This window comes from Carassius carassius, chromosome 2 (genome assembly GCF_963082965.1).
Source record: "Carassius carassius chromosome 2, fCarCar2.1, whole genome shotgun sequence".
In the NCBI taxonomy this organism is placed as follows: Eukaryota; Metazoa; Chordata; class Actinopteri; order Cypriniformes; family Cyprinidae; genus Carassius; species Carassius carassius.
In genome coordinates this window covers 8,827,875-8,850,668 of record NC_081756.1, presented here as the reverse complement: position 1 = coordinate 8,850,668, position 22,794 = coordinate 8,827,875, and the positions used below count along the sequence as shown (strand labels likewise).

The 22,794-nt window shown below is 36.3% G+C and overlaps 1 protein-coding gene across 2 annotated transcripts in view; it reads right to left on the bottom strand.

The window, feature by feature from the left end:
• Positions 1-22,794, bottom strand: part of LOC132101621 (furin-1-like) — an 83,142-nt gene that overhangs the window by 29,593 nt on the left and 30,755 nt on the right. For both annotated transcript variants that reach the window (XM_059506705.1, XM_059506713.1), the window contains exons 3-6: positions 9,387-9,485; positions 4,471-4,566; positions 1,459-1,587; positions 1,297-1,373 (exon numbers count right to left, since the gene is read on the bottom strand). In XM_059506705.1, the coding sequence (XP_059362688.1) occupies positions 1,297-1,373; positions 1,459-1,587; positions 4,471-4,566; positions 9,387-9,485 (401 nt within the window). The remainder of the gene's footprint in view (positions 1-1,296; positions 1,374-1,458; positions 1,588-4,470; positions 4,567-9,386; positions 9,486-22,794) is intronic.

Below are 22,794 nucleotides of genomic sequence, written 5' to 3'. Positions count from 1 at the left end.
ACTTATTAGATGAATGTAGTGAATGGAGTAGTATCACATCCTTCTCAAGCGCAGTATGGAGTACCACAAGGCTCAGTACTAGGAACCACTGCTTTTCACATTTTTCATACTACCCTTGGGAAATATCATCAGGAAACATGGTGTTAGCTTTCACTGTTATGCTGATGATACTTAGCTCTATATTTCTTTCTGCAATATAGCGCTTAAGTTGTATGGAGTAATTTCATAGTGTTTTTTGGAGCTTGACAGCCTATGTGGAGATTCTTTTTAAATACTTTATCGTAATTTTAGGTGAAGTATAGCTTTGAAGTAACCTGTTCTCAACAGCATTGTTTCTTTACAATTCAACCTAATTCCCTGTTGATTTATATGAAGTAGGCCATAAAAATGGCCAGTGTTGTGGATGGTCATTACCAAGACAACAAAACAAAATCCATGGAGAGAACTAAATTCACAACACATCAATCACAGAGAAACTAATTTCCCAGCAGAACACACAAAACAGAAAGCAGCCAGAGAAAGCTGCTGCCTACTGCTATAACCGGCATACTAGAATAGAGTATTACATAAATTAATTTACTGTAAAAATATGCTTTCGGTTGGAAGATATTACCCTACTGTAGGATATATGCGAAAAGAAAATAGCTGCAGTCGAGTAAGAACACCAGCTATGGTACATTTCCCTCGCAGTCAGTGTGAACGGTCAGTGAATGTGCATTAAAATATTAAGTAACTTCTTTTGTTGCATTTTTTGCATCTTTGTGGAGTAAATTCATATAAACTACAGTGTTTATGTTATGCATTAACTAATTTACATAGTGAACTGCATCTGGCCAAGAGTGACTGTGTAACACCATTAAATTTGTAAAAATGAATGATGAACGAAAATCATAATTGCAGATCGTGATTCTGAAATTGATGGCACTTCCATTTGCTTACCGGGTAGGCAAAAACCTCATTAGTAAAAGCAGTCCTTTTCCAACACAAATGGACTACAGCAACGGCACTAATCACACTGTATTACAGGCCGTGTATTTCCTGTGCCCATATCCACTCTGCAGGGGAAACCTTTGGCCCAATTAAGTAAAGCAGCAAATGTATAGTAGTATTCATACTTCAGCTGGTTTTATGCCAGAAGTTTCATGCCTAGGCACAAAATATAGCACTGGCTAAGACTGGAAAAACAAATAACAACAGTTTGAGGAGCAGAGGCCCATAAATAACTGGGTATGCTAAGGGGACCTAAGCTAGGTTTGATTCTATTAAGCAAATTACAGTAAATGATGCATAGAGTACCTGTTATCATTGAGTTGGGTGTATCGAGGTTGAGGGTCTGGGTCGCCATCATTAACATCATAGCTAGCATCTGGATCCTGCAAATATATATAAGGAACATTCAATGAAGTTATTTTGTTTGGGGTTTTATGGCAAAGGTAATAGTCGTTTACTCAAACTCACATAGTTCTGAATCAGATCTGGGTGGTTTTTTTCAATTCCATCATCTAATATGGACACGACGACACCTTGCCCAGTGAAACCCTGCTTCCAGGCTTCCTTCACGTTGAGGTCACGATGATCTTCGTTGTACTGAATGGAGAATAAAAGAAAGAATAGTTCAGCATAGAAGCCACTTCCCTTCAGCTAACTACATTTTTTTTGAGGATAATTTTTTGAGGATGATCTTTTACTTTTGAAGCTCACATCAGCTCTCTGATTCAAGGCTGCAGTTACCTCAATACCACATGACCTCCTGTCCTAGGCATGAAAGATGCACAAACTGTATTATATGCCCTCACGATTTCCTGTCTAGGTTATAGCAATTGTACTGAAACCCCAGGTATGGAGTTTCTGGTTTGCCTTCTGTCCTCTTCATATGTTGACAGTAGAGCTTTCACTGTACTGTTTATATTGGTTTTATGTTATTTTCACACCTAAGCTAAGAAATATGATTCAGTTTTTGCATTTATATATATATATTTATATATATATATATATATATATATATATATATATATATATATATAGTGTGTGTGTGTGTGTGTTTGTGTTTGAGTGAAAATACTAAAAAAAAAAAAAAAAAAAAAAAAAAAGATTAATTTAATAACAGATTTGTCCCAAAAAAACTTTAGATTAAATTTTTTCAACATTTTAGTATCTTAAATGAACAAAAGTACAGTTAAAATAAAAGACTGAAATATTATTACAATTAAAATATTGATTTTAATATAATTTTTTTAATGTGAATTAATTCCTGATGTCAATTTTCAGCAGCCATTGACATTAAATCATTCTAATATGCTCATGTGGTGCTCAAGATTTATTACAGTTGAAAACCGCTTTTGCTGCTTAATATTTTGTGAATTGTTTTTGTCTGTTTTCTATTTTTTGTTCAAATAAATGCAACCTAGGTGAGAACGAGAGTTTTCAACATTGATATTTTTTTTCTTAAGCATCAAATCAGCATATTACAATGACACTGGAGTAATGATGCAGAAAATTCAGATTTGCCATCAAGGAGAACATTACATGACTAAATTCTTAAAAATATTTTCAATTGTAATAATATTTCACAATTTTCACTGTATTTTTGGAGCATTGGTGAGCAAGAAGAGGACTGTTACACCAAAAAAAAAAATCTCCCAAACATCTTGAGAAATGACAAGCAGCCGAGTGAGAAGCGCTGTCAGGATGACCATCCACCCACTGTCAGACCAGAGATTTAACCTCTCCCCACTCCACACGCATGTCACTCCAGTGCAGAAATGAACGTGGCCACCTGAGTTTATCTGAACAGAAAATTGAATTTATTTTGCTGCATGGCTTCTTGACTCTCCTCTTGGTAGCAGCGCCCCTGCTCTCTTCCCCAGGGAGGTCACAGGGAAAATTTGAAGCCAGTAAGGTGCTGTCAGGTCTGATGACCCCAAAAATCTCCTGCTTATCCTGGGATTGCAAGTCAAACGAAGAGAACTGACTGTTTATTTCTTAAGCCTACATCAGGCAAAATTATGCAATCTCACCTCAAAGGTCCAGTAATAATGGTGGTGAGGTTGATAAATTGTTGCGGATGACTGTCGCAATTGTCAACTGTTGCATTTGCTGTGAAACTTTCTCTGTATTCCCTTCTGCAGAAATTTTATTGAGTGGCTTCTACCCGTTGTACTGTTAAACTTTGTCATGACACTTCCCAAACTATGAGAAAAAGCATCCATTGTCTCCTTCATTCATTAGCAAAATGTCCAGGTCTGAATCACCACTGAATGCGAAATGACTGAGCAATGACTTCACACAAATTAATGATCTCATTACATTGCAAGATTGCCATAAATGAGAGATACGAAGGATGTGGGGATTCTTAACTAGTTCAATCAATAAATATAAATACATTTATCATATTGTAAATATATTAAATAATTAACACATTATTTATGCAACCTTTGCTGGCCTTGAAAACAGACCTGTAAATTACAAGTAATCAAAGTCTTTAAAAAGTGCACATTAATTCAATGATTTTAATAGCAAAAGTATCAAGATAACAGAAGATGATGAGGAAGGATTGACATTTTTTAAAAATATTGTCTGTAGCCTGACACTTGATATTAGAGTATCAGAGCTGATATAAAGGCCTAAGCATTCTACATCCAAAATTGGGGGAAAAAAGATTGGGGCAATCAAATGAAATTTACATCCAATTAAAAAAAGGTTGAATAACAATAGAAATACCATATATCTTACAAACAGATTATATTTAAGACTGTGAAAAAAGATATTTAAAAGAGAGATGTTTGTGCACACATGCTCACATCCTGTAATTTCTAGTTATTGGAAAATTTGGATAATATTTATGCCAGGCAGAATTTGGACACGTCTTGTTGTCTTTTCAAGTAACAAACACGTCTTTAGTCAGCTGCTTAACCAGCATTGCTTGCTTCTTATTTCATTGGTATTTTGGTAGTGTTGACACCACATGCTGCTTCTTTCTCATGCAACTGTGTATTTATCAAATTGCAGTGTTTAAAAGACACATAAACAGTACATTCAAAATCTAATATTGCAATTAAATGAATTTTGCATATAAAATTGTGCATATAAAAAGTCATTAGTAAATGTTTTTAAACGAATATAGCCACTTATAAAAAAAGTGACACAGAAAGACTATCAGGACAGGATATGACTGATGGAGAATGAAGGCCAGCACGTCTGGAACATTCCCAAAGAGCCAAATCACAACCCGGCTGATTAAACTTTAAGCTCCACCAGATGATAATAATGGCAACAAGTTCATGATTACACAATGTCCCTTTTAATGGGGTAGAGGAACAGAGTCCTATGGATCCCAACAGAACATAACAACAGACCACCCAGACCATCCGATCTGAGCGGGAGGTATCGTGCTTGCTAATGAACAAACAGTTCACGAACACACACACACACACACGTGCGCACAAACAAACAGATGAGCTATTTACTCACCAAGTACCACTGCTGTGCAAACTTTGGATCGGTCGGCTCATAGTAAATATCCCTCTTCTTTCTTTGCTTCACCACCTGCTGTTCCGCCCACATCACCTTGAGAAACAAACAAACAAACAAAAAGTCAGAGACATATGAGAAGAACTTGTGTCCAAGGTTTGCTTTCCATCAGATCCAAAATGGGTCATTTTTAATGAAAAACAATGGATCGTTTGCAGGAATAATAACAGCACCAAATCTGTTTGATGCAATTAAACATGGGTGAAAATATGTGAAACTCGATTCAAAAAGCTCGTGTAACGTGACATTTGTGTGAAACTAGATTCAATTTCACTAATTATTTGAAAAATGAATTATAAGAATATAGAATGGATTTAACTTTATTGCTTAATATATTCTTTCCCAGGCCATGAAGCCTTGGTATTGTCAGCAGTTTATGCATTTTGACGAAAGAATAACAAGTAATGATGAAATTTGCACAATACATTATAATAAATGGTCTGTTTTGGTCATGTGCTGACGAAAGCTGCTGATGGACACACACGGTCTTGTTTTCAGTCTGCTCACAATCCTCCTCCACTCAACACAAAGACAGAGAGGTCTGTTGAAAGACGGGAAGCTGTTTCTCTAGGGCAGCGACTGCTGCAGCGGGGCAGAAAACACAGACGGTGGCAGATTAAGTGATTGACAGCTCAGCGCTGCTCATGCCAGAGCTCATTGCTCACTGTCTAGAATGACTTTTAGTGGACAGGCATGTGACAGCAAAGTGAAGCGAGTGGTCAGAAAAAGAACGACAGGCCTGTTGGGATGTTCACAGCTGTGAAAAACAACCAAGACGCATTTGACTCACAACGCACCGGCCCTCAAGATCACGCTGTAATGACGAAATGTACACGCAAATCAACATATAATTGAAAGCAATGCACTATATCTGCTTTATTCGGATAAATTCACTAATTATCAACCTATTAATTTGTGTACTGACAGATGTGCAAAGTTCAGGTTCATGTTGTCAGAGGTTCTTTGTTTGAATTGATTGAAAATCAAATATTTCCCTCAACATTTAACAGTTAAGCATTACCTTCAATTAGGCTTATACTTGGGGTTAGGAATGTAAATAAATACCCAAACACAAGTTTAAAACTGTACCATTTAACCCACACCATTTGTGCTAGGTATGAAATAATCTTTAAAAAGTTGAAACTAAATAAAATTTCAAATAAAATAAAATTCAGCATCAAATAACTCATTAAGTTTTGAAGTAGATATATATTTTTTAGATTCTTTGTGGCAAGATCTTTTTGAACATGCAAGATAAACTCAGACTTAAGAAATTGCATGAAAAACTAAAAAGAAAAAAGAAAACCTGCTGGATAGAAAGTCACATTAAGACCTGAGGGTCTCTGCTATCGGCAACTTATTGGGGATAGACATATCTAAACCTTACATCATTTTCCCCCTGTTGATTAATTAGCAATACGGTAATTTTAAAAAGTAGTACACAAGCGCATCTAACTTTTAAGGATCAACCTCATCTGAAATTAAGCTCAATTAGAGTGTGCTGGCAAAGCAATGCATTATGAATCACCTCATGACTGGTGTTTCTTCGTCTATGACAGCTAAAATGTGTTTTAAACAGTCCTTTTGAAGCATTCATATTCTAAGAAATAGGAAATGGATTTCTAAAGCTATGAAGACAGACTGAGTGATACAGAATAGAGAGTTTTAATAAAATCAACATTAAATGAATGGAACGGATCTGGAATACTTTAACTTCTACTACTGGAAATGCAGATAACAAAGTCAGTTGCTTAAATCATATTGGCAGAAAACATTTAGCCATCGAGAATTATTTCTTGGTATATATCATTTATGAGCATAACATGACATACAGAATCATGTGAAATTTACATGCATGTTTATTAGAAAAATCAAGGCAAAAGAATGCATGAAGACTGCATAGTATAAAAGTAATTTGCCAATAGTCACTATTGTTCTTGACTCCAGGCTTCATTTCATTAGGAGCGATTTCACAGTAATAGCCATTTGTATCATCAAAAAGTTAGACATTTTAAATGACCTTCTGCAGCCATCTGAGCGACCATGACCATTGATGATCCTGCAAAGTTAAACAGAGGTCAATCTTTTCATCTAAATGAGCAGCAATATGATGCGACCACAACTGCAAGGGAATCCCACAAGGGCCATCAATTTAGGGCTGAGAAACTACATTTGAATTTTTCACTGAAATTTCAATTATCTCCAGATAAAAAAAAAAAAAAAGGAAATTTCAGTTAGGTTAAAACACAATTGAATACCAGATTTTTAAATTAAGTCCACACGATGGCGAAAAAAAAAAGTTTTATTTGTTACCTCAAAAAAGGTAAAAAAAAAGGTTTTAGTTGATGGGCATTACAAAAACCAAAACATTCAGGCAATTTATAATTCAAACATAAATCAACAAAAAACTGAAACATGAAATACTAATGTTACAAAAGAGCACACTACTGTAATAAGGATTTAGTAATTAATGGTAACGTTTCAGTGTATAGTTTTATGAAAAGATCACATTCACAGTGTGACTTTCCATCATTACAGTTAGTTTCATGATGCATTTGTATCATTTTGTGCAGAAACAAGTTATGTTTATGTTGTGTATTTGTGTAATTAACTTCTTAAGGGTACAGGATGAGTTCGGAGGAATGAATTCAACTGCTAGTAAAGCACTTCAGTTTACTGGTTCAAATTTACGGCCCTTGTGGGTAGTGTTGCACGGTGCACCGATACTTCAAAAGTATCGCGATTCTCGGAAAATAAAAACGTCACGATTCCTACATTTATTAGTATCGATACTTCAAAGAATGACTGCGTTCCAGATTTGTAAGAGACGTTTCATGTTGGTGTGTGTAACGCACGCTTCCAGTGCCTTCCTATGGACGTCTGTGTTTTTCTCCTCACGCAAGCAGCAAAAAAGCACTAAAGCGAGATGGCTGCATTAGTGGCTTTACTAAACTGATTTGGCTTTACTAAAATGTGTTCATAATCGCATTAAATAGTTTAAATAAGTTGTTCAGATGAACAAAGCACAAGGTTTCCTCGCATAATTAACATTTTAATTGTTTGGTCAGACAGTTCTAAGGGTTAGAGAGTCGGACTCCCAATCGAAAGGTTGTGAGTTCGAGTCCCGGGCCGGCAGGAATTGTGGGTGGGGGGAGTGCATGTACAGTTCTCTCTCCACCCTCAATACCACGACTTAGGTGACCTTGAGCAAGGCATCGAACCCCCAACTGCTCCCCGGGCGCCGCAGCATAAATGGCTGCCCACTGCTCCGGGTGTGTGTTCACAGTGTGTGTGTGTGTGTGTTCACTGCTCTATGTGTGTGCATTTCGGATGGGTTAAATGCAGAGCACAAATTCTGAGTATGGGTCACCATACTTGGCTGAATGTCACTTCACTCACTTAAAAACGAGCGTATCTGCACAGCACCTATAACTGCGCTTTGTATCTGCTGATTGCCGATCAAGATTTACATGCTTGGCTCACTGACCCTGTATACTCATTCATTTCGTTCATAAACGAGATGTATCAGCTCATTCAACTCATTCACGAATGAGAAGATCTCTCGATCTCGTTCAATGAAGGGCGGATTCGTTCACTACATTCAACAAATCACATGCTCCGTCACATCTTGAGTAACTCTTTGACAGGATGAAACCGTTCACAGAGCTGTTCACGAGCTGCGCATGCGCTGCTAATAGCGCTGAGCTTGCACGCTGCTGTGGAGGGAGGAACTATGAACGAGAAATATGAGTCAGTGGATTGCCTGAATGAGAACGATTTGTTCACCTAAAAGATTCGTTCACGGACGAACCATCACTACTGCAATTTCATATAGCCTCTATTAAATATTTGGAATATATATTTTCATATTTTATTAGGTTCTTTGATAAGGTTACAGTACGAAGGTCTAAGCAGCAATGTATCTTCCGTGATGTCCTCGATGCACGGGTCGGGGCGGGTAAAGAAATTTTACTTTATTTGCGGGCTGGGGTGCGCCAAATAATTTAATAAAAGCAGGATCCACTAGGCTGCATGTGCGAGCACAAGTGATTACCTTCCCAAAAAATCCTATTTTAATTTTATTTCATAAATTTAACTATATTTATTTCCACTTCACTGTTATCCAAGGAGACAGAACTATTTGCACTGTTTTTATCAGTGGGACAATATTTATACAATACTATAACCTAGAAATAATTTAACGGGGTCTCTTGCAAGTCGCAGCAGCACGAATTATGTGCCCAGCTACATCTTATTCAAATATTATGCTAATTAACAGTGAGCGGTGGTTTCAGACATTACAGTGCTTCACTTGCACGTACTCTTATTCTGCCTGAAAGAATGAAAAGACCGAGCAGAAGGTGGAGCGATTCGACCAATCAGATGAAAGGAGCGCATTACAGAAATGTAACTATAACCCATAACTGTAACCCATACGCATCCATACAAACTAAATATTAAGTGAATGTTTTGTTTTCTATTAATTTTACATAAGGTCTGCAATTTTTGCAACCCTTTCATTACAATTTGTGACATGCATACAGACATTTATTTTTTAGCAACTAAAACTAACAATCAAATTAAAAAAGACAAGCTTATAAAACTATAAAAACTTTGGTTTTATAATCGTACGATTCTATCTTCCTCAATTTTTTTGCGTAACTTGTCAGTGAACTACGGCTCTGTGTAGTAAATGCTGCTCCATCTGAAAGCAGGTGGATGTAGATTTACTACTGGTAACAGAACCGGCTTTACTGACAAGATGCGCATGATAAATCGCATTCGATTAAATCGTGCAGCACTATACCGGAAAGGGCTGTTCTGAGGCAGATCTGGATTCTACATTTCACACATACCTGAGGTTCTGTGTGCAGATGAATGTGCGTTCCTCTGTGCTCTGATAGAGACCTCTTCACAACCCTGCGGTGCCTGAAGTGATAATAATCTCCAAATACCTATGGGAAAAAAAACAAGGCTACATTAAGTTGGTAAGTAAAACTTTTCAACTTTCACTGTGTGTGTACACAAACACGCACCTACTCATACAATTTTTTTTCCTCCTAATATATATATATATATATATATATATATATATATATATATATATATATATATATATATATATATATATATATATATATATATATATATATACATATATATATATATATATATATATATATATATATACACACACACACACACGCATATATATATACATATACATATATACACACACACTTAATTTTTTTTAAATAACTATGAATTCATTTCTTTGTATGCTCACAATTTGCTAGCCTATGCTGTAACGCAAAATTTAAATGAAAGCAAATGAGACTCATGAGATCATTGTTACGGAGCCCAGCTGTTGACCCAGGCATGACCTTAATGATACAGATGGAAAAAATATTGACAGAAAGAGAAACACAGACAGCTGTGCATGTCCAATAGCCTCAAGTACACGTAATACTGAATGAGTCGATCTACTGTCAGCCAACTGCACAATCACCAACAAGATAATCGAGGGGACCAGAAGCACAGATTTCTCTCTTCATTTGATGAAAGCTAAATGTCTGGAGTGAGCCAGAGATCACGCGGTCACGCTATAGAAAGGCAAAGATCTACCAGACATAAAAAGCTGGTGACACCAGACACATGCTTATTCAAGACCAGAAACATTGATTTAACCAGCAGGTTTAAAGAAGCCTTCGGTTAATTAACCAGCAGTAGAATAAATACAGACCAACCCAAAGCTGAACTACATTTTTAAGCTTTAAATTCAAAGGTACAAAACACATCTTTCACAAGGCTCACTGTAACAGCCATATAAAGCCATTCTTTATTCGAAGGGTGGTAACATGTAACAGAAACCCCTGTCAGGAAAGATCGAGGACAACATCTCTACATGACATCCTCAGTATACAGGAAGGGATTACAGCATGTTGATGCAAACATCTCCACCCATACAAAGCCAAAGAGGCAATAAGCCCTTGTCAAACAGATTTGACAACTGGTGACCCTGTAAATACAAAACACTCAAAGCTTCAAACACAGAAGGTTAAAAATACAAACCTTAAAAAAAGCAAAGAGCCAAAGAGATGGCAGACTGAAGAAGAGACGATACATTTATTGAATGGCTAGCGAGATACTGGCACATTTGGTAGTTAACGAGTGAACAATGATGACAGAAAATAACAAGAATCGATCGAAAGGAGAGAAAGCAAAAGAGGGATGGGTAACAAACACATTCAGAGCTCTGAGAGCTTTGTTAGTCACAAAGGGAAATAGACTGGGAATGGGTATGGGTGTATTGTGTTAGATAAGGGGCCTAAAAAGATGAGCATCAATCTCAGACGGGCCTGAATCCAGCGGCTCCAGGGCACAAGGGAGCGCAGATGGAGATATCAAACCACCATCAGACAACCATCTAAACTGCATGGAAACATGCGAGAGGAAAGGCATACGGAGGAAAAAAAAAAAAAAAAACGTATCTCTACTCTAAAACTTAACCACATCTGAAAATTATATCAGTGCTGGTTAAACTATTGGCATGCCTTTGGAAAATCTGTTCCTTATGTCTGGAAGCAACCTACACATTCCAACTCTACTCTTCAGAGCAGAATACACCAGAAGAAATATTTGTAATTAACTTTAATTACCAAAAACATAACAGTTAGTGGTCATGCAACCCTGCATGATTTGCTTTATTAAGAGACTTAACACAAATGGGCTACAGATTGGCGTCCCATTACTTTTAATTCATTAAAAGGCACATTTCATAGTGAGCACTAAAAGACAAATTAACTAAATTATTCTAACATGAAAATCAGCTAGTTTTGAGCACGTCAAGCAGATACAAAGGTGATTTTAAGAAAAATGATAAAGCTCTAAAAATTCAGTTAAAAAAAGGAAAAATATATATATTTTTTTTGAGAATAGTCTTTTTTCCATTGACTGCTTATGAGAAAAAGGCTATCCAAGCTTGAGATCTAGCGACAATGATCAGACTATGACCTGTTTTTATAAGGTTGTTGTAAATCTTGCATTTCAGATATTTACGAGCATTAGCCAAGATGCTGTGTTAATGCTAGCATGCATTAACCACATAATAATGGCATGTAAAGAGCATTACTTAACATTACAATCGGAGCTCAGTCATGGTTTAGACCAGATGGCACAGCACTGACCAGCAGTTTCCCACACAAATTAAAGCCATTATCTAAAATTAGCCTCCACCTTGCATCACCTTCACACTACCATTGACGTCCCTTGCTATCTTCTCTTAAATGGAGACAAGCACACGTTCAGTAGTTGAAACTTTAACTAGATAATACAATGGAAACAGCAAGCTGTAGATAAGTTAGAGCTGCTAAAGGAAACACAGATGTTTACTGTGGGAAATGTGCTAGTAATGGGCAGACTAAAGTGATCACTTCAAGAGCAATTACACAAATCAGTGGAACAATCCATCTGACTAATGGATCAAATAGAGCAATTAAGTCTCTAAAACTGAAATCGGTCTCTATGGATGTGCATCACGGTCATGCATCCGTCCAATTTATCCATAAAGATTTTATACAATCGGCCAGACCAATTCACCAGCCGCTATCAGGATATTTTTCTGTCAGCTTCCAAAATCTATACTGACAGCATTGACAAAGGATGAGAATAAATGAAGAAATACTAGGCCTAATACAAAAACAGGGTTTCTACAGGTTTTATGAAGGACAACTGAAGAATACTTTAAGACCTTTATAGACCAAGTCAAGAAAGTTTAAGTACCAAATTGAAGGCAACGCAATCTTCTCTAAATGTAAATGTCTAGGGAAGAGACAATGAGCTTCTAAACATTCTCTATTACTTTTTAACTAGTTTAACAAAAATAAATTAGTTTTCTGATCACACAGCAAAAAAGTGATGTTCCTAAGTATCCTAGTTCCTAATCTTGTTTTCCAGTGCAAATGTCTATAGATTCTTAAATTAAGATACATTTAGTTGAGAAGCAAATTGGCATAAGATAAGAAGTCTTAAGAGTAGTGTCTTAATTACTAAGAAACAGTAATAAGTAAATGCAGCTTGATTTAAGAATGTTTATATATTTGCACTGCAAAACAAGACAAAAATATTTAAGGAGGATAATACTTTTCGAAGTGCATGCAACATTTAATAACTTTATGAATTTAGGACTTCCTGCTCTGATTTAAGGACTTAATTTGTAGATAAGACTTTTTAACACCTGCAGAAACACTGAAAAATATAACGCTGTAATATATTCTAGTTGTAAACGGTATGTGCAGCGACTGTTATTATATAAATGACACTATAAAAACAATTACATACTTCAGAAAATGATACACTAAGTCTTGTAGACTAGTACAAATCAAGCACCGCTCATGAAACAGCTTAACTACACTCACTTCCAAATCACCTCTTTTTTTAATGTAAAGCAGTCAAATCAAACACTGAGTTAAGAATGAAATGGTTAAAGCATTTTGCTCCTACATTTTTTCTTTGAGAATCAACAATGAAAGGGAGTGCTGTGAAAACAGTTTAATGGCATAACAGAATCAGTTAATAGCATAAATTATCTTGTAATGAGTCTGACCTTAAGATACGCCAGCAACCACTTAGAAACTAAACAAGGACAAGGACAAGTGTGAGAGCATGAATACGGAGAAGACGACTTAAGCGAGAAGTTTCAAAGAAACTCGATGACACTGGTGACAGTAAAAAATGTTGCACCCCATTTACAGCTTTGGGTTAGAAAAAGTGCAGCAGCATGAAACCACACTGGAAATCAACAGATAAGTTGACTAGCAGTTTCCTTTGATACCAGAAGGCCAAATCTGAAGCAAAAAAAATAAAACATTGTGGAAAGCAGCAATGGTCATCCAAAGCATTTAATGAAGGTTGTGCCAATACAATTTTACAAAAGTGCATTTTTATATTATATATATATACACACACACACACATACATATATATATATATACACACATCTATAGCTGCCATTTCCCCTATTACTTCATACCAGTAGGTCTTCATTTCTTATCATCACTCATAATGTTCTCTTTTCCGCTTTCTCTAACTTATTTTGAGTCTCATCCCTGCTCTGTCTATTCTCAGCCGGCGATTGATGAATCACCACAGTCATCAATCAGCATTGCAGTCTGTGCTCTGAGTCCACCAACCTTCCAAACAACATTTAGAGGAAATTAGACCACACAAATAGTCCAATAGTCCCAGCAGATCCCAGTCCAGGTGTACATGAACATGGTACATTAAGGACGTGCTTCGATACTCCAGGTGCAGCAAGCAGGGGTTGAGCCATGAATCCAGTGAAGAGCATCTCCGCACATCGTCAAAAGATTATCATCATTTTTCTTTCTGCTGAGGTCATCTGCAAGTTTTATTCAGATTTATGAAGACGGCCAAAAAGACAAGGTTCCAGCTACACTGTACCTTCCCTAGAGATGGACCAAGAAGAAAACTCACAGCTGCCAAAAGAAAAAAATGATAATGTCTAAACCTATGAAGGAAGCATTTAGGGGAAGATGTGAGTTGCTTCTTGCCTGAGTTTATGGAGTGCATTGGTGCAAAAAAAGGCTAGTAAAAAGCAACTTTTTGGAAACTGATTTGAACGCTACTGTGCAATTTAGAAGGACTTAAGGTTCTTCTATATGTTTTAAGTTGTATAAGAGGTGAAGCAAAAGGAGGAATATTTTGGAAAAATTATCTGCAGGACCCATCACAATTAATTAAACCCAATCAATGGATATGGCTCCACAGAAAGCAAAACATTTAGACTTTTGGAAACCAATGCATGCAGGTTTTCACATTAGTAACTGGTTAATCAATTATGCCTGAAAAACAAACTCGAGCTCTCCAAACATAACAGGTCTACTTCAGCTCATGCATTATTAAAGAGAAATTTTGGGAAAAAATGTCCTTCAGGGAAAAAAAGATAGAGAGGGCATTGACTGAAGATGAGGAGCGAAAAAAGAAATATTCATACCTGGCTACCTATGGTTACTATAGAAACAGCCCATGGTAGGCAATGAATTTGACATCTCAAGTTTAGTAACGACAAAAACAGGCAGAGCAATAACCTTTCCAGAGAAGTAATATCCATGTTGCACTGTCAAGTGAGCGGACATCACATTTTCCAAGCTTTAGCAACTGCTTTCATGCCAACCGTGGCATAATAATCAAGATGAGCCGTACTCACTGAATTAATTCAATGATGTTGCATTGCATTCCCATGGTGATTTCCTACAGTGAAAAATACTTTCAAATGTGTGAAGGACGAGTACCCGAAAAGGCTTCACGTCAAACCTGGCCTCATTACAGAACAACAATGACGCAACTGAAGGCGTCGATGTAACCGTATCCAACCGCTTTACAACACTAAACTTGGAGTAAATCCATTTCAATTTCTCTTCAAGTTCCCCTTCATTTAGGTTTACTTCGATACGGTTTCATTGTTATTAAAATTATTTCAATTTTGGGTTTGGGTTGACTTCGGTCTAAGACTAAAACAACAGTAGACAAAGTCTAATTGAGAAGAAAACCTTGATGAAAACGAGACAAACCAGTGCTGTAGGGCAAAAAAAATGTATCCTTGTATCTGCAAATAACAACCTAGACTGTGTTCCTTACAAAACAGAAAAAGTATTAGAGCAAATAAATGTAATGCTCTGGGATCTTAAAGGAATAATTCACCCAGAAATGAAAACTGTGTGATGATTCGCTCACCCTCATGTAGGTTTCAAACCCATAAGACCGAAAGCAATAACTTGACACCTTTTCTTTTCTTTTTTTTTTTAAGAGGCCGAGTGGGATTGTGCTGAGAGTATATATACTCTTTCAATACAGTGAAAGCGAAAGGCGACTGGAGCTGTCAATCAACAAAATGCAAAAAACAACAAAAAAAACAATTACCAAGTGTGATAAAAATAGCATGTGCACAATACTCAAAGCTTTCTAAAACCATGGTTTTGTGATCTATGTTGCTGGCAGCCTCTTATTTCCTTTACTTATATTATTAGAGATTTTATTCAAAATTCACCTTTGTGTTTCTGGAAAGAAAGAAAAAGAAAATTTGGGTTTGAAACAACATGCAAGTGTCTAAAATCCATTGCTGTGAACCATTCCTTTAAAATGACACTAAGATTTTGAGTGTTTTTTACACATTGAAATCTCCAGATACAGGACTACACTCATAACAGGAAGTAGCAAGTTTCATTTGTGGTCTCTGAAAAGTTCCCATTGAACAGCAAAGCACATATTTGTGTTTGAAGAAAAGCAAATCATCACAGATTTGCATGCATCACCTGCAATATAAAGAAAGCATTTCAAGAACCATATCAAATTATGAGAAAAATGGCATTAATTGCTCAATAAAAAAAAAAATACACTTCCCATCCTGACTAAGGTACTGAAGCTCCCCTTTATGAAGTGTTAAAAATGCAATAATGGCTTAATTAAAATCCCATTAGGCAAACAAGACTGCTTTTATTTTTTTCCTTGCGAGACGCCCACAATTTTAAGCCACTGAAAGTCACATGGAAAGTGCCCTCAAATTATGTTTTACTTGTGCAATAGTGTCAAGCAGAAAATTTCGCCCGTTTTATTGTTGGCTATCATGGATCCAATTGAAAATCATGAGTCTAATCACAAGACATAAATGTAATGCCACACTTCTCCTTAATCTGGCCAACATCGACATGGTGTATAACTTCAAATTTTGCTTATCTTTGTTATGAGAAAACACTATCATATAGCACTTAAGTTTGTTGTAATGGAAGCGGTCATATATTGCCATTCATAATTAATTCATGCACAGACCTTTCCATTTCATGCCACAGCACAGAACAAGCCATTTCCAGGATGTTAGTGTCTTAAAAATAAATGGCATATGGTGCAGTAACCTCTAGGGCATTAACATTGCTTGCCATCTATGAACTCAACCTCCATTTTAGGTTTGTTAAAGGAGCCTCACATGATGCTTCCTCGCTGTTAGCGAGACTTTTAGGGGAGAGCTGTTAAAAAGGCCCATGCAGGGAAACTGCAGGGGTACTGGGATGCTATCCATCAAACCATGAGCGAGAACGGAGTGGTAAAGTCAGTAACTAAACTGTTTTTCAAAGCTCTAGATAAGCACCTTTTCCGAAAGTTACTACGGTCGATGGAAAAACACAAATGGAGCGAGCGGGAGCAGTGGAAAGTTAATCTTTATTTTCAGAGGAGCCAGAGAAGCTGGTGCAGATGGATCGTGGGCCGCACCATTAACCAGTGCCGTGCGTCAGCAAGTCAACAAGCTGCAGTACGGGCCATCGCTGACCTCCAGGCTTAAACGCTGTCGGGGAAAAAACTGTCACCAAAGCAGCACCACCCTGCTCCAGCCGAGAAGAGAGGTTATGAGAAGTCTTTCTGAAAGAGCTGTGAACCATACAAACGCTTTCTCTTTGCAAGTTCCTTAGAACCGATGGTGCATCTCTTCACCAAAACCATCTTGCAGACAGCGCTCAATGAGTTCATCCAAGCCTACTAAAACACAAAAACATTATCTGAGGTTTTGGAGGGTTGTTTTAAATTGCAGTCTGCTGCATATTTAAGGAAATGCACACATGGTTCTCATTTGCGTCGATGGAGGCTGAAAGAATGCATGAAGTATGGACTTTCAAAGAGATTTCAACACAAGCTCCGAACATTAAATCAAAAGTGAGAAGCAGGACCAGGTTACGCAAGCAAAGTCATACATTCAACATCTTCTCATTTGAACCAGCTTGACTTGCCCTGTAATACAAATTGTGTCTTTTGACTGTCAAATGGTGATTAAAAGAATATCTAAAGCAACTGCACTTGTGCAAAACAAAAGCGGCGTGATATTCTTTATTTATTTATTTATTTAATGTTATTTTTTTTAAAGAGGATGGTGTTACCCCAGAGACTTCTCAGTCGATACATCTGGAATGAGATTTTGTGAAGGGCCGGGTCAAAGGTGAATTAATTTGCAGAGAAATGGAGAATTGGTTTTCCCTTCTGGGCTCTGGCAAAATTACAGGAAGTTGGGAGAATATGATTGCTCAGGTGTTCAAAGGGGGAAACATAATTTAATCTGAGACATCTATGTCCGAGTTACATCAAAAGATGTGAAAGAGTAGCCTGAAATAAACTGTAGTCTGTTTAGAGACTTTACTTAAGCTATGATTGACTGAAGACATTCCATTACAGTTAAAGTGAAAACAATTACATAACTGTAAGCAGTGATAAACCACTAAAAAGTAACACTTTAATACTCATTGAGGGAAAAAAACACCAAAATACTGGTGCAGCTTAGCTGACACAAATATTAAGACATTTTTAATAAATGTTATACCAGTCAAAAGTTTGGGGTCGGTATAAGACTTTTAAATGTTTTTGAAAGAAGTCTCTTTATTTCTCTTATCTAGCTCTTTAATTAAATCATGTAATCAAAAATACAGTAAAAACAAATATTGCAAAATATTATTAAAATTAAAGTTTAATTTTTTAATACACATTTCATTTACTTTCTTTATTCCAGTGATGCAAACCATGCTGAATTTTCAGCAGGCATTACTCTAGTTTTGAGTGTCACATGACCCTTTAAATATCACGCAACATTTCTTAAGAATCTTGAAAACTGTTGTGCTGCTTAATAGTTTTGTGGAAACCATTGTTTATTTTAAGGACTCTTTGATGAACATTAAAATAAAGCATTTGTTTGAAATTGATAACTTTTGTAACCAGGGTATCTGCACATTTTTGATAAAACAAATTTAATGACTTTTAAAGACCTTTTTAAGACCTTCAAGAATAAAAATTAAGACCATTATCCCGGCAAAATAAATAAATAAATAAATAAATAAATATATATATACACACACACACACACCAAAAGTTTGGAAACATTACTATTTTTCATGTTTTTGAAATAAGTTTCTTCTGCTCATCAAGCCTGCAGTTATTTGATCAAAAATACATTAAAAAAATGTAATATTGTGATACATTATTACAATTTAAAATAATTGTTTTTAAATGTATTATACTTTAAATTATCATTTATTTCTGTGATGCAAAGCTGAATTTTTAGGATCATTGTCACATGATCCTTTTGAAATCATTCTAATATGATGATTCATTATCAAAGTTGGAAACAGTTCTGCTGCTTAATATTTTTTCAGACCATGTGATACTTTTTTTAGGATACTTTGATGAATAAAAAAGTAAAAAAAAAAAAAAAAAAAAAAAAAAAAAAAAGAAGCTATGTTTTTAAAATAGAAATATTTTGTAATAACAATATACACTACTGGTCAGTAATTTGGGGTCAGTATTTTTTTTTCTTTCTTTTTTTAAAATAAAATCAATACTTTTATTCAGCAAGGATGTGTTAAATTGATAAAAAGTGATAGTAAAGAAAATATATTATTAGAATATATATTATTAGAATTTGTTTTTATTTTGAATAAATGCAGTTCTTTTGAACCTTTTATTCATCAAATATATTAGACAGCAGAACTGTTTCCAACACTCATAATAAATCAGAATATTAGAATGATTTCTAAATGATCATGTGATAGACTGGATGTTACATGTGACTAGGGATGGGACGGTATGAAAATTTAATATCACGATTATAGTGACTAAAATTATCACAATTATCAATATTATCACGGTTTTGTTGAAACGAGATGAAAGTGTTCAAAAATAGTTGATGCTCACACTGAAAACATTTCAGCAAGTTTTATATTTAATAATCAACAAACAACTAATAAAACAAGCAACTCTATGCACTTAATTTAAAGAAAGATTAAATTCTGTGGCATTTCCTTCCTTACAATGAAAAGTGTAGAAGCATAGAAAAGCATAGAAAAGCATAGAAAAGTCACTGACTTTCGCCATTCCTTCTCGAAAAAAAAACAAAAAAAACATTGTGCGCTGCGTCAGACTGTTGCTGGCTGGACATGATTTAATCGTGCGTTATTAAAACCGCGATAATCAAACACGGTTTTAATGATAATTCATTTTTAAACGATATTACTAACCTTCAGCACATTTTATCACGGTTATCAATAAAACCGGTTATCGTCCCATCCCTACATGTGACACTGAAGGCTGGAGTAATGATGCTGAAAATTCAGCTTTGCATCACAGGAATAAATTATTTTTTTTAAAGTATATTCAAATAGAAAACTATTATTTTAAGTTGTAATAATATATCACAATATTACTGTTTGTTCTGTATTTTTGATCAAATAAATGCAGGCTTGATGAGCAGAAGAAACTTCTTTCAAAAACATTAAAAATAGTAATGTTTCCAAACTTTTGGTCTGTACTGTATATATGTATATGTATGTATGTATGCACATATACATAAATATATACACACACACACGACACTGTAGCCTGTTCAGGTTAACAAACCACATTTGTATTTGAACAACAGTGCAAATAGTCAGTGCATATTTTTGCATATCTTTGCAGCGACACCGAAAACACTAGTTTATTACTAAACAATTAAATTTCTCGAACCATCAGGCCATTCTGGATTGAGTGAGCGACCCCACGGAATGAGTGAGCTGAGAGGAATATTCAGAAATGCGCTGTCCGCTCACGAGTTCTGATCGGAACAAACCCGAACCTCTGCTGAACTTCAAACATCAAAATAGACATAGCCAGACTAGACTACTTTAGTACAAATTATGAGCTTATTGACGATTTTGTATAATTCTTAAAATTAGAATATAGTTTTTGTTTTTTTGTCTAGTTCCTATGTCTATGGCCCAATGACGCTACAATGAGCATTTACTGCTTTTAAAAAATGCGGGTCAGGAAGCGGGTCGGGTACAACATTTTCTTTTTTTGCGGTCCGAGTTGCGGGCGGGTCAGTTGAAAACGTCAGTCGTGTGCGGGTTATTAATACATTGACCCGCGCATCACTGGTGCTCACGTCTTCGTTGGAGTGATGTCGACTAACCGTGTGCAAAGCCCACAGCATTTCGGCCTTCAGTGTAGTGGTTGGGGAGAATGTACCGAAGGCATTACTTGTACTGGGACTCGAGACACCAACGCGGGTGTAACGTTAGCCTTTGAAGTAGATACCGATGCTGCAAACATCTGAATGGGGACAGTTGTTGCCTGACTGTCGGCATAGCGCTTGTGCTTCTCCCCTTTCAGATGTGCGTCAAGGGCTTTGCAGCTTATTGTTCCCAATTGTATGGTCTTTTTGCAAAGTCTGCACCGCACTTCGTATTCCGTCGTTTTTTGTAACCTGCTATATTTCTCATCATCGAGCCAGTTATCATTAAACCTGCACTTTCCCCTCTTGGCTCGCATCTGCCACCCTGAATGAAACACTTCTTCGTCTGTTTCTATGACAGGCCTACTGGGAAAACACTGACCCCTAAATGGTGTATGATGCCTGTGCTATAGGCACACGCTACTTTTTACTGTCTTCAGACAGGGACGTGCGCTGGTGAAATTACGTTAGCATGGAAAATAGTTTTTACGATACGAGCCCACATGAAATTTAATGCCACTCTTCAAAAATTAGCGCAATTTAATACATTTTAAGACCTTAAAAAACGTATATTTTATTTAAGACGTTTTAATACTTTAAGGATCCGCGGAGACCCTGGTAACATTATAAATGCCTTTACTGTCACTTTTTGATCAATTGAATGGCTCCCTTTGCTGTAGTATTATTTTCTGTCTAAAAAAAATCTGATTCCAAACTTTGACAAAATGTCTACAGGTCTATTCCAAAACCTAGTTAGTTGACAGTGGCCCTCCAGGAACAGGTCTGAAAACCCCCGTCCTAGACAGTATTCTAAACGCATCATAGGTGCGGCACGCTCATCATAAAGTCTGTTAAATGCTACCTTCTGAGAAACCAAATTGTAGTGTTTGAAAAGGAGATACAATTATGTCCGAAATCCCAGAGAAGGCAATCCCAGAATGCACTGTGACAAGTTCCATGAATGCCTACTTTGCTACAACATGATGACTGACATGGTTTTCCTTCATTTGAAGTGCCCTGCGAAGGTGTATTTGAGATGCTACCTAACATTTCAAATCAGTCACACCATTGCCTTGGAAGGTCTTCTATGTAAACTGATCACTGGAGTTTGGAACGGGGCTTACTTCTAATTTCTATGACTATTGCCGTGGCAGCATTGGAAAGGCATGAAAAAAAGAGACCGATTTCACCTTGTAAAAACACATAACTAGGGATGCACGGAAATGAAAATTCTTGGCCGAAACCGAAAACCGAAAAAAAGAAAACCAAGGCCGAAAACCGAAACCGAAACACCGAAAGAAATTATCCCAATTATTAGTACCATTGCATTTATTGCTATGACCGTGTACTAACTTTACTAAAATTAAAACATTGCAATTGCATAAATTAATATTAAAGTTTCAAAGATAATTACAATTACATAAATTATAAAAAAACATAAAAATGCATAATTACAAATTATGCAAATATTTATTAAGCACATTGCAACAATGCACAGTATAAAATAAAATTCAAACTAAAATTTAATCCCACTCATCTGTATATTAAATAATAATGTACAGGCCTACTGGCCTGCAGAAAGGTTTTAAAATTAACTGTTCTCTCATAAAAAGTGCATTTAGGTGAAGAGCATTTGAAATTTTTCTCTGTAGTACTAGAAAGTGCATTACTTCTCCAGTAGGCAAGACTGTTATCACTTCTGGGGATGGGGACTTCAGACAGATAACCATCTAGCTGTTGAGCAGTTGAGCTTGTCATCTGCCTGACATTTGAGAAATATTTGAGAGAGTGTATTTAAATAGGGCCAGGGCATAAATAAACATTTTTATCAAATTAAAGCAGAAATCTAGCAAAAAATCTAGCAGAAATATGGCTACAATCTGATATTATGCATGTATATGTATATGTGTGTGTATTATATATGCAGAGACGAGTCTTTTTTTTTTTGCGCTCTGATCTCAGTCTCCTGCGCTTGGCGCTTCTCCGTCTCCACGCGGGTTCTCCGCATCCAGCGCGGCCTGGAGCATTTCTCGTGTGCTCTGCCATATTTCCGCGTCCAAGTAATGGTCTTTATAACGCGGATCAAGCACATTCGCGATGAAGTGCGGAGGATCCGAAAAGATCTCAGTGAGACGTGTGCTAACAGACTCTATAAGACTGTACTTTTCTTTGTTTTCACTTCGTGGTCCGTCTCAATCTCTTTGTTAGGAGACGCTTTAGTG